Source organism: Lynx canadensis, chromosome D1 (genome assembly GCF_007474595.2).
Source record: "Lynx canadensis isolate LIC74 chromosome D1, mLynCan4.pri.v2, whole genome shotgun sequence".
In the NCBI taxonomy this organism is placed as follows: Eukaryota; Metazoa; Chordata; class Mammalia; order Carnivora; family Felidae; genus Lynx; species Lynx canadensis.
This window is the reverse complement of record NC_044312.2, coordinates 82,898,967-82,915,027: the sequence shown is the minus strand read 5'-3', so window position 1 is coordinate 82,915,027 and position 16,061 is coordinate 82,898,967. Positions and strand designations below refer to the sequence as shown.

At 36.1% G+C, this 16,061-nt stretch overlaps 1 protein-coding gene across 1 annotated transcript in view; it reads left to right on the top strand.

Annotated features, from left to right (window-relative positions):
* The window catches only part of KIF18A (kinesin family member 18A), an 82,540-nt gene that overhangs the window by 3,556 nt on the left and 62,923 nt on the right, over positions 1-16,061 (top strand). Inside the window, exons 3-6 of the mRNA XM_030332370.1 lie at positions 6,842-7,211; positions 9,536-9,693; positions 12,698-12,802; positions 13,774-13,884. Of these exons, the coding sequence (XP_030188230.1) occupies positions 6,887-7,211; positions 9,536-9,693; positions 12,698-12,802; positions 13,774-13,884 (699 nt within the window). The 5' untranslated portion in view covers positions 6,842-6,886. The remainder of the gene's footprint in view (positions 1-6,841; positions 7,212-9,535; positions 9,694-12,697; positions 12,803-13,773; positions 13,885-16,061) is intronic.

The following is a 16,061-nucleotide window of genomic DNA, read 5'->3' as shown; positions in this document are numbered from 1 at the left end:
TATTTCCCCACCATGGGGCAACTGGTGTTACCAATTCCTTGTGTTGTCTTCCTGAGACAGCCCATACATATACAAATATGTATGTTTTTAAAAATTCAAATGGTTACATGCCAAGTCTGCTATTCTGCACTTATTTTTTTGCACATATATTTTGAAAAGCTGCATTAGTTCATTCATTCATCTATTGAACAAGTGTGTTTTGAGTCGTAAATATTGAACAAACCCTGTTCAAGTTTCTAGGGTACAAATGAAGCCCATAGTCTCATAGTGCTTATATTCTAAAGAGGAAACAAGCAGTAAATATGTAACCAAATAATATTTTCCAGTAATCTAGATGCTAAGAAGAAAAATAAAGCCCTTAAGAGATTAAAGAGGAAAAGGCAAGGTGACACTATTTTGAATGGAATCTTTAGGGAAAGCCTCTGTGTAGTGCTATTTGAACAGAGACCAGAATAATGAACTGAGAGATTAAGATTTGCAAGTGTCTGAAGGTAGAGCCTTCCAGGAAAAGAAGAGAAAGTGCAAGGTTATGAGGTTAGAATAAGACTGAGTATTTTAGGAACATTTAGGACAGTGTGACTGGAGCAGAGTAATCAAGGAGGAGGATAACATTTAAAGAAGGGGTTGAAGAGGTAGACAGGGCCAGATATAGAACCTACAAGACATGCTAAGGAGTTTACATTTTATTCTGATGCTGGGAAGTCATTGGAGAGTTTGGAGCTGGGGAATGACATGAGATACATAACATGATCTGATTGCTCTTGAAGAAGACATCAGTGCATGCAATCAATGAATTAAATAAAATTTATTATTTACTTGCATATAACTGGGGGTGAGTCTAACTTATTTGGTTTATATTTTTTTCTTGGGTGAACAGTAGTGGCTTGTAAGTTAAGAATTTGCCTCTTCAACTTGGTTTATATTATCTTGCAGCTGGTGTAGAGAATTAGATTTTAACACCTCTTCATTAAATGTAGCAGAGGAATGAGCTTTTTTTATATAAGTGAATGTCCCAGAAAATTGAATGTTACCCTTGTTAAGTATAACATGGCATGGTGTCTTAACCACCCTCAATAATTCATATAAAAGATGATCTTCCCATTTTCCTAATTTTGTAAACAAGAAACTGGGTACACTATGTAATTTTTTTTTTTTTTTGATGCCTCAGAATCCTCATTGTAACTGCCTATTACTGCCAGTCATACTTACTATAATATGTTGATTCTTTCAGAGAAATATATTGTATGTTTGCCTCTATTCTAAATGAGTAAGTTACTCTCTTGGATTCTGTGTCTGCTTTTTATAATTTATTAATTTACTCATTAATCAAATATTTGAGAACATGCTATTGACTAGGCTCATACAAGAGATTAGGGATATAATGGTAAAAACATACAGTCCCGTTAGCTATTATTTCTTGTCACTTTCTTATACCCTTTTCCAATCACATGTAATAATAAAATATTAGAGCTAGAAAAGGACTTTATCCTTTCACCAATCCTATCACTTTATAGATTAGCAACTGAAGCCTCTTCATTATTCTCATTTATATTCTACTTTCTCAAGACTAAACAAATACCTTCTTATTATAATGAACAGTGGTGTTGGAAGTATTTATCTTTAATGTTTTAGTCCCATCAATGAAATTCTAGCAGCTTACTCTTGGTTCTATTAAACAAATGTAATTAGGAGTAGATATGACAGAATTAATCAGAAATTGTGATTCTAGGGGCGCCTGGGTGGCGCAGTCGGTTAAGCGTCCGACTTCAACCAGGTCACGATCTCGCGGTCCGTGAGTTCGAGCCCCGCATCGGGCTCTGGGCTGATGGCTGAGAGCCTGGAGCCTGTTTCCGATTCTGTGTCTCCCTCTCTCTCTGCCCCTCCCCCGTTCATGCTCTGTCTCTCTCTGTCCCAAAAATAAATAAACGTTGAAAAAAATAAATAAATAAACCATTGAAAACAATTTAAAAAAAAAAAAAAAAGAAATTGTGATTCTATCTTCTAAACAGTCATCTGAAAAGAATGTTTGAATCAACACATTATTACACAGATAGCAATATCTAGGCTTTTCTTTTCTTGCTTCTTGGTCAACATGGTCAAAGAATTTGCTTTCTGTGTGCCTTTATTCAGAATCAACTAGATGCCCATCTCTTTTAGTTGGCCATGTCAGGAAAGAAAACTGGCATCATGCATTAATGTAGGAAAAACTTCATTTTTTAAGTTTATGTATTTATTTTGAGAGAGAAAGAGAGCAAGTGCACACGTGTGTGTCCTTGAGTGGGGGAGGGGCAGAGAGAGAAGGAAAGAGAATCCCAAGCAGGCTCCGAGACATCCACAGAGCACAACGCAGGGGTCAGACTCTTGAACTGTGAGATCATGACCGGAGCTGAAACCAAGAGTTGGATGCTTAACCAACTGAGCTACCCAGGCTTCCCCAAGACATCAGTGTATTTGAACATAGACTAATTGTTTACATTTTGGTGATTCTGTTGACCTTGGGTGTTTTTATTAAGAAAATTATAGTCACTCCTTTGTTTTGAAAAATTGGAGAAATGTGTGATACTTTAGAAGTTAAGATCAGTGTCTTTCTTAAATCTATAACAAGTTGTAAAACAAAGTTGTATTTGAGTTTATACTTCTTAAACCCCTTTAGATATTTGTCAGTATTTCTACTTGATGTATTCCTTGAGTAAGATCATTTGCCTTCTAAAATACCTTCAGCAGTTTCCAGTAAACTGCAAAATTAAATCTAAACTTGATAGCCTGTACTCAAGATTTTCCAAATCTGGCCCCACTCTTATCTAGTTATAGCTTCTTAATGCAACCCACTGTGTTTCCTTTTGTTCTCTCCAGCTGCCTTAGGACTGGGTAAAGCTAAGTTGAGTATTTCTTTATATACTGTAAAGTTGCAATTAGCTAAAACGAAACAGCTAAAAGAAATGAGATTTAAGCAGATTGACCATGCTTAAATCAGTTATGTCTTCACCACAAGCTCTTTCTTACCACAGGCCTTCAGACTTGCTGCCTAAGATACTCTTGTCCCAGAGAGCCACTCCTCTTCAGTTTCTGTAAAAAGACACTCCACTAGACAAGCTTTTCTCAACTGCCCCATCTAAAACTGCCCCTGCCGTCTGTCCTGAGACCCAGGAAAATGCCTAGCTCATATTTATTTAATGTGTAACTAGTTTTCCTTCATGAAATGCTTTTTTTTTTTTTTTACCTGGTTAATAACTATGCATCCTTCAACTCTCCACTCCTGTCACTTCCTCTAGGAAGCTTTCTAACTATTTGAGCCCCCCATGATAGTCTTACGTAGCACTATTAACCTTTATTTACCTTACAGTACTTGTCATAGTTACACCTTTACATATTTGTGTCACTATTTTACTAATACCACTTTCTCTCACTGCACTGTATATAATAATAATAATAATAATAATAATAATAGCAATGGTGGCAAACACTTGTAGTACCTACCGTGTGCCAGGCATTGTTCTAAGTTCCTCACAACAGCTCTGTGAGGTAGGCATTATTATTAGTCCCACTTTACAGGTGAGGAAACTGAGCCACAGGGAGGTTACGTAACTTGCTGTCACAGCCAATAAATAGTAGAGCTGGAATTTTAACCTAAGGTATCTGGCTCCAACATCTAACAGTGAACGTATTGAGTTGATTCGTTAATTAATTCATTAGCAAGAGATCCCATCCAACCTTGAGATTCTAAGGTCTGTTTTGAAATAATTACCTAATGTTTTGTGCTTATTTAACCATTTCATTTGTGTGTATTTTACCTATCATTGGGGGGGAGGGGAATTGTATCCGTCAAAATCAAAGCATTCAATATTCCTAAGAGCTTTTAGAAATGTATATGGAGGTCAGTTTTTGGTATCACCCGGAATGTGGGATGCTACTGGCCTATAATAGAGGTCAGAAATGTTAAACATTCTCTAATACATGCAACAGTTCCAAACAAGGAAGAATTGTCCTATCCAAAGGGCCATCATAAGCCTATTGGGAAACGCTAAAAAGATGAACCATATCTCTGGCAAGAAGAGACAAGAATGGGGGTGGATAGGGAAGCGAATTGACATTTATTGAATGCCTTAATACACTTAATACTTGTTATATCTTTTAGCCTTCACAACTATGAGGTATTATTTCTTTAATACAAATGAGAAACCTGAGACTCAATGAGGTTAAGTAACTTGTCCAAGGTCACAGAGGTGAGGCATAGGTGCTTTGTGGAACTTGGCTAGTCAGAAGGTAATTCTTCTGGATGGAACCTGACTGTTGGAATCAAAATGACCATCCTTCCCTCTTCAGCATTCTATTTTTGGGGAAAGACAGAGTCCTAAAAAGGGAGTGCTGTGTCCAGTGTCTCCTGCTTTTAGATTACTTCGGCCTTCTTTGAATTCTTCCCAAAAGTGTATGGTTTTATCATTGTTGATATTCATCCCATTTTAAAATAACAAAATATTGGGGCATCTGGCTGGCTCGGTTGGGCAGCCAACTTCGGCTCAGGTCAAGATCTCACAGTTTGTGAGTTTGAGCCCTGCGTCGGGCTCTGTATTGGCAGCTCAGAGTCTGGAGCCTACTTTGGATTCTGTGTCTCCCTCTCTCTCTACCCCTCCCTTGCTCACGCTTTGTGTCTCTCTGTCTCTCAATAATAAATAAATGTTAAAGAAAAAATTTTTTAAATAACAAAATATTTTCTTCTAACCTTCCCCCCCCACACCATTTCTTGGCTCACTTTTGTATTATTATTACCTGTGTTCACTGAGTCTTCTCTCATCAGGTTTTTGTCCCGTCTTCCCCTAGAACTTTTCTTCTAGTCGACTTCCATGTTACTAAATCTCATGGTTACTTCTTAGTGTGTACTTTATGTATTAGCAGTATCTAACACAGTTGATGATCCTGTCCTTCATTCAAAGATTCCCCAAAATCTTAGTGTCATTTGAAACTCTAAAAACTATTAAAAGCTTCAAAGAGCATTAGGACTCTGAGGACAAACTGTACTTTTTTAACTTGGGTTCTATCCGCCTTGACATTTCTAGATTTCTAGATCTTCCAACACTCAGGCCAAGAACTTTGGAGTTATTCTTGAATCCTATCTTTCTCTCATACTGCACATCTATCAGGAAAATCTATTGTCTTTACCTTCAGAATACATCCAGAATATGACCGCTACCTGCTTCTGAGTTGACAGCATCATCTCCTGTTTATATTACTAAAATGTTCTAACTAGTCTCTATTCCTTATAGTGTGTTATCTACGCAGTAGTCAGAGTGAGCAGATTATATCACAAAACAAAAAATTAAATGACACACACGCAAAACCCTGATAAATCTCTCTGCCTGAAGTATAAGTCAGACCCTGGGCTTCCACTTAGACTGAAATGCTATTGTTAAACCACATACAACCACAGCTAGGCTGCCCAAAAACCAAGCTTTGGCTTTCACAAGAACTTCAGCACTATTTTAGTTTGGGTTATGGGAATGGACAGGAAAAGATCTCTCAGAATCATCATGGTAATGAAGGGAAAGTCTTGGCTTTTGAACTATTTTTAATAAAAGTGATCTTGGCTGCAAGCCTGTTGGCAGTGGAAATTGATACATCCAGACTCTTCTCTACCTGTATCTTCACAAACCCCTGTGTTTAAAAATAGTTGCAAGGATGCCTCAATTAGTTAGCCCAGGCACGAAGGTGATAAAGATGGCATATACACGATGATGTGTTCAGAGATCCTAATCTGCTCTGTAATTCTATAAGTCTACTGTACGTCAGTGATGGTAGGTTTAAAAATTGTCTGATTGGAGCGCCTGGGTGGCTCAGTCAGTTAAGCATCCGACTCTTGATCTCGGTTCAGGTCCCGATCTCATGGTTCATGAAGTTGAGCCCCATGTTGAGCTTTGCGCTGAGCATGGCGCCTGCTTAGGATTCTCTCTCTCCCTCTCTTTCTGCTCCTCCCCTGCTTATGTGCTTGCATGTGCGTGCTCTCTCTCTCTCAAAATAGATAAACTTCAAAAAAAATTTGGCTAGACTGTCTCACATAAAATTAAATAGTAAAAGTGAAGATAAACTAACAAAGATCAATAATTTGGAAACCTCAATTATCCAGAAAATAACCTAGAATCTAAAAGTTAAAACTAAGAAAAAAAATTAAAAACATTTTAGATTTTCTAATGTATTTATTCATCAAATAGTTATACAGTCTACCATGTGTCAGGCACCGTTTTAGGCTCTTGGAACATTATCAGTAATCAAAACAGATTTAAAAAAATGCATGCCTTTAAAGAGTGCATAGTTTACCTGGAAGAGAGAAAATAAACAACAAATACAATAAATAGGTTAAAAATATATACTATTTGGAGTTGGTAAGTGTTTGGGGGGAAAAAGCTGTATAAGAGTAATTAGGCATTGGTTTGGTAGTTTTAATAAGTCGTGAGGAGGGCAACATTGGAGCAAGGACTTGAAAGAAGCAAGGGACTTAGTCATGCAGATATTGAGGGAAGCATTTTGTAATAGAATGGCTAGTGGAAAGACCTTATTGGGGTGCCTGGTGTGTTAGCTGGATTGGAGGGAACAAAGGTAAGATCAATAAAATGGGAAATTGAGACCATTTAGAGAACTTAAACATGTACTCTGAATAAAATAAAGAACGACTGGAAGGTTTTGAACCAAGGAGTGAAATATACATTGTATTTTTTAAATGTACATATTTCCAGTAACATTTACCAGGTGAGTAGAATAGAATTATTCATAGTTTTTTTAGTGACTACTACATTCCAGTCATATTATAATAGAATTAATATTAATACTTTATTTTCCTTTTTAATTACAGAGAAATATTCAGGCTTTCACATAAACAGAAGCAAGATAGTCAATAATGTCTGTCACCGAGGAAGATCTGTGTCACCACATGAAAGTAGTTGTTCGTGTGCGTCCTGAAAACACAAAAGAAAAGGCAGCTGGATTCCATAAAGTGGTCCATGTTGTGGATAAGCATATCCTAGTTTTTGATCCCAAACAAGAAGAAATCAGTTTTTTCCATGGAAAGAAAACTGCAAATCGAGATATTACAAAGAGACAAAATAAGGATCTCAAATTTGTATTTGATGCTGTTTTTGATGAAACTTCAACTCAATTGGAAGTTTTTGAACACACTACTAAGCCAATTCTTCGTAGTTTTTTGAATGGATATAATTGCACAGGTAATTATTTCAGTTAGAGTTTAATTTTTCCACCTGATTTCAGTTTTACATTAGAATGTACATCAGCTTGGCCCATTCTTCTAAATATAATCAATTTTAAGGTGCTTTTTGCTAAAAATTATTAAGTTCAAGAGTATTTCGCTGTAAATGTAGACTTTCTTTGAAATTCAATTATCACGTGCTCACTTCGGCAGCACATATACTGAAATTCAATTATCACATATAACATATCTTGAAACTCTCTCTTCTAGAGCTTTGCTATGGTGTCTTTAGGCAGTCATCTTCTCAGTTTCCTATGTTATTAAACCACACATGTCTTGATGCCAGATTTCTCACAATTTAATTCATTAGTATTCTTTCCGCTTACCTATACAACGATCTATCCCTGGGGAATAGTTGGACATTTCATTTATAGTACCTTGAAATAAAAATGTTAAAAGGCCATGTTAATTGAGTACCATGTGCTATTTCAGCATATCTTCAGCCCAGAAAGCATCTCTAGTGTTCTGGATAGATCTCTAATTTGCCTTTCAAAACAGCCATGTTCATTTCCTAGAGAGAGATCCAAAAGGCCAGTTAATTCAGTGTTTCTAAGGCCCGTAACACTATTATTTATATCTTATTTTTGTAATTACCACCATTTATGACATTTTCTTTAAGATACCCCAAAACTGTAACATGTTTCACTGTCTGATTCATTCAGTTTTATTACAAAAGACTTACCGTCTTGGTCAAATAAGAATAGAATGTGGTTTATTGATTAGAACTGCTGTGATTCTCATTTTTAAGTGTATATTTTCCTCATTCATGAAACTCCATATTGTCTCTAGAGATTTTTAAAATTTTTCTTGACTCCAAATGAAAAAGTCTCCACCAAGCAAATAGTGAATCTCTGTTTTCTTCTTGACTTTGTTTTACACTATGATCCAACTGTCTTAAGACTTCTCAGTTTGCCACTAGCTTACATAATATAGAACAAAATGAAACATGTGTCAGTTCAATTAATTCTGTTGAAAAGTATTTTAGTAGTTTGTTAATATTCGGTTTAGCAGGGAAATTTAACTTATAAAAATATTCTTACCAGTAATAATATGAGGACTTAATTGTCTTAATTGATTATTATGTCAGGAATTGCCATATGTAATTCAGAGTAGCTTTTTGTTTTTTGTTCTTCAAACATCACTTTTATGCTAGAGAGAATTGTGAAAACAAAGTAATTTGCCTAAAACAAATTTTATTTTTTTTAATATTTTTTTTAATGTTTATTTATTTCTGAGACAGAGAGAGACAGAGTATGAGTGGGGGAGGGGCAGAGAAAGAGGGAGACACAGAATCCAAAGCAGGCTCCAAGCCATCAGCACAGAACCCAACGCAGGGCTCGAACTCACAAACCGTGAGATCATGACCTGAGCCGAAGTCGGTCACTCAACTGACTGAGCCACCCAGGCGCCCCTAAAGCAAATTTTAAAAAGGAATTTTATAAATGGCTTCTATTGGAATTCATTTATTCAGCAAACTTGCAGTGGATATCTGCTTTGTTTCAGCTGATTCGCTATTTGTGAAGGATACACAGTTTCAGACTTAGAGCTCACAGTTGGAAATACAGGGTGATACAGGCTAGAATAGAAGGATGTGCAGCATACACTGAGAACTCAAATGAGGGAGTACACATATCTGCCTGTGACATGGAAAAGTGACATGTGTGCTGAATATTTAGAACAGGTGTAAGTGTTCCAGCTGGATTAACTGGAGGAACTCTTCAATGGAAAAGCAGTGGAGTAGATAAGGAGCAGCACATGCAGAGAACGTCACACAATCTAATATGCCTAGACCACAGCAAGGAAGGAATAGGATAGAGAGAGGGCTTAATAATATTAATATTCCAAGTGGAGGAATTTCTACTTTCTCATATAGGACTGTGGAACAATTAAGGAGATTTAACATATTCAATTTTGTTTTCATAAAAATAACTGTACAAAATTCTAAGAGATGAATTAAAGAAGATTGAGACTAGGTAGGGATACTGATAACTGAATAAAGGTTTTAAGAGTGCTGTAGAGGAAAGGGAGCAGATGAGCTGGGGCGGGGGGAGGGGGGAGGGTGGAGAGTAGTGGTACCATTAACCAGAATAAAGAATACAGGAGTTAAGAGTAGATTTGTGCTAAAATTCCCAGGTTTTAGGATAAGCCTAGAAGTTAATTTTGGATCTAATGAGTTTAAGGTTATGTTCAGGATATACAGATAGAACTCTCCACTGGACAGTGGATTATAGTAATGTTGTGTGTCGTAATAAAGAGCTTTGATCCCCTTTTATAAAAACTTAGTACTTGCATATGGTGCCACTGGAGCTGGGAAGACCCACACGATGCTAGGATCAGCTGCTGAACCTGGAGTGATGTATCTAACGATGTTAGACCTTTACAAATCTATGGAGGAGATTAAAGAAGAGAAAGTATGTAGTACCGCAGTTTCTTATCTGGAGGTGAGTTGACAGTACCATTCTTTAGATGAGTCAATAGTATTACAAAATCTTTAAGACGTTCCATGGCCTATTCAAACTATTCTATCATATAGGAATTTTCTTATGAATGTATAAAATCATTGAAATTCCTGCTCTTAGGTATTTGTTATGCATCTTTATCTCTTTCTGCTGAGTATGTTATTTTCGCCTAATTTCTGAGTAGCATGATTAGCACAGATACCCTTCACCCAGATCCCCCATATTTTACTACCTTTACTACCTTTGTTTTTTCCCTTGGTATGTGTGTGTCTTCCTCTTTTTTCTAATCTGTTTAAGTTACAAACTTGTAAAAACAAGAATAACCACTGCCAATTATTCCATTGTTGCCCTTTTTGAAAAAGGAAATCTAAGATCATAAGTTGCATGCAATTGTCATATCTCTTTAGTTTTAATTTGGATTTTTTTTCTCTGTTTTATATCACTGTCATAAAACCTCTAATTTGTGTTAGTCCACAATTGGATTCAGGTTGTAAACTGGCAAGAACACCATAGAAGTAATGTTGAGTTCTTATGGTATCATAACTTACATGGTTAGTTAGTCCCATTACTGGTTTGGTTAACTTTGATCCATTTCATTATGTTGATGTAGGCAAAATTTCTGCCCTATAAAGATATTACTTTACCCTTTATCCTCCTACTCCTCAAACTTTCATCTACTACTATTGGCATCCACTGATGATTCATGCCTGAATCAGTTATTATGATGGTAGATGATAGTGATACTTAAATTCCATAATTTCATCTATAGTCATTCCTCACTTTCTCCTATACGGAAAGAGCTTTTCCTTTTCTTTATTATATCAGTGTGGACTCATGGTTTCTTAATATTTAAGAGCTTATAAGCCTTTTCCATAATTAAAGCTCAAATTATGCTAGATTTGACTAGTCAGGTCTCCTTCATGTTTCTCTTGTGTCCTTTTGACATACGCCATCATTCTTTGAGGACTTCTGCTTTCTTAGTAATAGCTGACATTCAACAAATCATAACTAGGTGGTAGGCACTCTTAACTTTGTGTTCAGATAGTGTTTCAGATACCAGTGCAGAAACAAATCTGTGATTTTACTGCCTATTCGTTTGTGGTATCGGAGAGAACATTTCTACTGGTTACAGCTCTCTTATTGACATCTTGTAGTTTGGTTCCTACTGAGAAAGTTACTTCACATTTCAAGAATTGATTAAGATATGTAGGTTGCTGAAAAAACTCATTGTCTATAAGTAAGTGTTGAAAAAATTGCTTTGAACTTAATTGGGGAAAGAGCATAGCAGTATTCATTATTTCTTCCTTAGATCCTTTTATAACTGGGGGAATTCTAAAGTTTGGTTATTTTTATAATGTTTTTAATTGTTTTTTCTTTTAATCTGCCTTCATGTTATTAATGGTAAGGAAGGCAGTGTCTAATCTAGTGGTTTTTCACTCAGGCTCTGCACCCAAGTTGGCTATGGAGCTTTTTAAAAATAGATACCTAGGTATCACCCCCTGGACATTTTAATTTAATAGGTCTGGATTGTGGTTGAGGCATCTTAGGTTTTTTAAAAGTTCCCAGGTGATTCTGATGTGTAGACTGGCTTGAGAATGATTGTTCTAATTGTGTATTTTCTGTGATTGAAATGGGTAAGGGGAAGCGTTTGAAAAGTGACTGCTGCTTATCAGAAAAATAACAACCAACAAAAATTATCTCTTTTGATTTTACTACTTTTAAGAGTTTATTACATTTTGGGGCACCTGGGTGGCTCAGTCGGTTAAGCATCCGACTTCAGCTTAGGTCATGATCTCACGGCTCGTGGGTTCGAGCCCCGTGTCGGGCTCTGTGCTCACAGCTCAGAGCCTGGAGCCTGCTTCGGATTCTGTGTCTCCCTCTCTCTCTGACCCTCCCTGTTCATGCTCTGTCTCTCTCTGTCTCAAAAATAAATAAACGTTAAAAAAAAAATTTTTTTTATTACATTTAAAAATTATCATTCATTGTAGAAAATCTTACCAGAAATGAAGTATCACTATTGGCTATTTATTAGAACATGGAAATAACTTAAAATATTTCTTAAAGCCTTAATTCTGTGTGTGTGTGTGTGTGTGTGTGTGTGTGTGTGTGTATGTGTTTAAGTTTTATCACTAGTTGTAGTTGTCATTTGTTTGGCAAGTAGAAAATTCAGTAACTTTGATAAATTCATAAAATCAATAGTACCATTTTTATGCCTTGCCTACAAAATTACTAAAAAATATATATATTGCCAGAGACATAAAATACAGATGTGTATTCAATGCCATGCAGTAGGGTAAGGCTATTTGGCACCATTCTGCTATTACTTTTGTGACCATGGACAAATCACTTAACCTTCTAGGGCCTCAGTTCCCCTCATCATTCAAATGAAGGGTGTGTGTGTGTGTGTGTGTGTGTGTGTGTGTGTGTGTGGTGGGGGGGGGTCCTATTATGGAACTTATTATTAAGAATTGCATATTAAACTTAATGCAATTAAAAGATAAATGAAATATATCCCTGAGTATGGGTTTTCTTTAACTTTTAAGCTCTAAAATTTAAAAAGTTTTGACTGTTGGGGCATAATAAAATAACAGATATCTTCAGTAAGAACCATGGCATCTCCATATAACTTACTAGAATCTCCCAAGACCTTATGTCCCATATATTTGCAGAAAATAGGAAAAGACACATCCAGCTATCTTATTTGTTTCACTGTAGTTATCAAACTAGGAATTATGGAGTAAGAATATAATGACTCACCTCTAAATTTCAGTTGCACACCTAGGTAATAAAACTTCTGTTTTCTCAGACGATAGAAAATTAATGGCAACAAGAGGTAGAATGGGTGAGATGAATGAAAATGAGTTGACGCTTACCTTTAAGATGTAATTCTAATACAACCTTAAATCAGTAGCATATGTGATGTTATCACTATTATTTCAATATCAGTGCTAAAGCAGTTGTTTTTGGGGTTTTTTTCCCCCTTAAGGTATATAATGAACAGATTCGTGACCTCTTAGTAAATTCAGGACCACTTGCCGTTCGGGAAGACGCCCAAAAAGGGGTAGTTGTTCAGGGGTTGACTTTACATCAGGTATGTTTATAAATGTCTTTTTCCTTATGCTAATAGCAAGTGTGATTATTTAGCCATTTACTTTTTTTCCATTGTGTTCAAGATAGAAGAAAAATAATGAAGTGCAGAGTTAAAATAATCAGAGTGTATCTTTAGTATTATTTTGTTTCCCTTTGAAATAATTGAATGACTTTTTCTTTTTTTAAATTTTTTTTTTTTTTTTCAACGCTTATTTATTTTGGGGACAGAGAGAGACAGAGCATGAACGGGGGAGGGGCAGAGAGAGAGGGAGACACAGAATCGGAAACAGGCTCCAGGCTCTGAGCCATCAGCCCAGAGCCCGACGCGGGGCTCGAACTCCCGGACCGCGAGATCGTGACCTGGCTGAAGTCGGACGCTCAACCGACTGCGCCACCCAGGCGCCCCTGACTTTTTCTTTTAAAAATCTACTTGAAAATTTAATACCATGTGTTCTGCATAATACATTTATATTTTATCTCCACAGAAAGAAAAGATTTTATCTTTTATTTCTCATAGAACACCAAACAAAGTATAGTTGACCCTTGAACAACATGGGTTTGAGCTGAACGCGTACTCTTATATGCAGATTTTTTCTTATAAACACAGTACAGTACTGCAAATGTATTTTTTCTTCCTTATGATTCTCTTAATAACATTCCCTTTTTTCATTTATGGTAAGAATACAGTGTATAATACATGTAACATGCAAAATATGTATTAATCATCTGTTTGTACTATCGGAAAGACTTCAAGTCAACAGTACATTATTAGTAAAGCTTTGGGGAAATCATAAGTTACACATAGATTTTCAATTCCTGGAGGGGAGGGGTGGGGAATATTTAATGGGATTTAATTTATAGAAAACGTTTTTTACCTTTTATCTTTAAAAGTCTTTCTTGTTGAAAGTTTATTAAAAATTTTAAAGATAGATGGCTAATTTGTATATTTTTCTTTTACTTAAACTTTTCTAGCCCAAGTCCTCAGAGGAAATTTTACAGTTGTTGGATAATGGAAACAGAAACAGGACACAGCATCCCACTGATATGAATGCCACATCTTCTCGTTCTCATGCTGTTTTCCAGGTAACAGGCCATTAGACTATTGCTCTTAGAATTCAATTTAAAATGAACAAAGCCAAATTCATGTGTGGTAGTTTTCACATATACAAAGAAAATCCCTTCATCTGTGGACTCCTTACTCAGTATTTCCTTAACTCTACAGCTTTGAAAAGATTTTATCAAGAATATTCAGAATTGAGATGATGTAAATCGGAAGTATAAAGTTTTACATGTGTGAAGATACAGGATAGTAAGGTAGTAGTGTTAGAGGGTTTTTTCCTTGAGTTAGTTGTTTTTCTTTTTTTTTTTTTTTTTTTTAATTTTTTTTTTCAACGTTTTTATTTATTTTTGGGACAGAGAGAGACAGAGCATGAACGGGGGAGGGGCAGAGAGAGAGGGAGACACAGAATCGGAAACAGGCTCCAGGCTCTGAGCCATCAGCCCAGAACCTGATGCGGGGCTCGAACTCACGCACCGCAAGATCGTGACCTGGCTGAAGTCGGACGCTTAACCGACTGCGCCACCCAGGCGCCCCAGTTTTTCTTTTTTTAAGTTAGCAAAAATATTTAGTCTTTTCTAAAGATAACCTTATATTCAGAGCAAACTTTCTCTTTATAGATCTAGATTTACAGAACCAATAAATTGGGGAGATACTGATTCACTTTCTAAAGATTTCACCATAGGGACTGTGTGAGTAGTTGCATTCCTGAAGGACATTGATTGCATTGTTACAGTTCTTTTTAGGAATACAATTCTAGAAAGAGTTAAAGCATAGGTTAATAGATACTATTTTTTGTAGCTTCTGGTCCTGTTAAAATACAAATTATTTTATAGCTTCATTCTGGATTATATTATTGGAGCACATCGTATAAAAGAAATTGACATAGTTGAAAGAATTCATATCGGAGGCAGTCAAGTCATTCAGAAAGTCTCTAGTCCATAAAATTTTATTAATCTTTTCTGTTCTTTCCAATGACTCTTCATTTATCAGTGGTCATGAGAGAAATGTTTATCTGTGACACTGAAATTTCCCCAAAATGTCTTAGACCCTGCTTTATAAGAATATTAGCAAAGAGTTTTATAATGGAATAATAGCTAATCTTCTCCATCTCTTTTAAGTTTGCCACTTAGCTTATTTCAATTAAACTATAAAGTAGCCTAAATTAGCTCAATAAACGATGCTGTATGCCAACGAGCTGAACATGACAAGTACATTTTACTATTTTTTTTATATGGGATATTATCTTAAATATAACAACATACAACAATTTTGGGAATTAGAATACATTTACTCTCCAATTTAGGCCGACATCAAATTCACCTTTCCTTTAGGAAAAGTCCCCGGACAAAGGCAAAGCATTCTGACCACTGCCTTTGGTTTTCTGTTAAGAATATTATTTCTATGGGAATGCAAGCTGGTGCCGCCACTCTGGAAAGCAGTATGGAGGTTTCTCAAAAAACTAAAAATAGAACTACCTTACCACCCAGCAATTGCACTCCTAGGCATTTATCCAAGGGATACAAGTGTGCTCTTTCGAAGGGACACATGCACCCCCATGTTTATAGCAGCACTATCAACAATAGCCAAAGTATGGAAAGAGCCCAAATGTCCATAGATGGATGAATGGATAAAGAAGATGTGGTATATATATACAATGGAGTATTACTCGGCAATCAAAAAGAATGAAATCCTGCCATTTGCAACTACATGGATGGAACTGGAGGGTATTAGGCTAAGTGAAATTAGTCAGAGAAACACAAAAATCATATGACTTCATTCATATGAGGACTTTAAAAGACAAAACAGATGAACATAAGGGAAGGGAAACAAAAATAATATAAAAACAGGGAGGGGGACAAAACAAAAGAGACTCATAAATATGGAGAACAACCTGAGGGTTGCTGGAGGGGTTGTGGGAGGGGGGATGGGCTAAATGGCTAAGGGGCATTAAGGAATCTACTCCTGAAATCATTGCTTCACTATATACTAATTTGGATGTAAATTTTAAAAAATAAAAAATAAAGTAAAATTTAAAAAAGAAAAAAAAAAGAGTATTATTTCTAGAGTACCTGTTCCCTACCACCACCACTGGTAAGTCTATGTTCTGGTTCAAGGGTTACCAGAACACAAATGGTAGTTGTTTTGAGCTTCTGTCATGCCAACAGTCATTTGCCCTCTGGTACACATACGGGAAATCTCA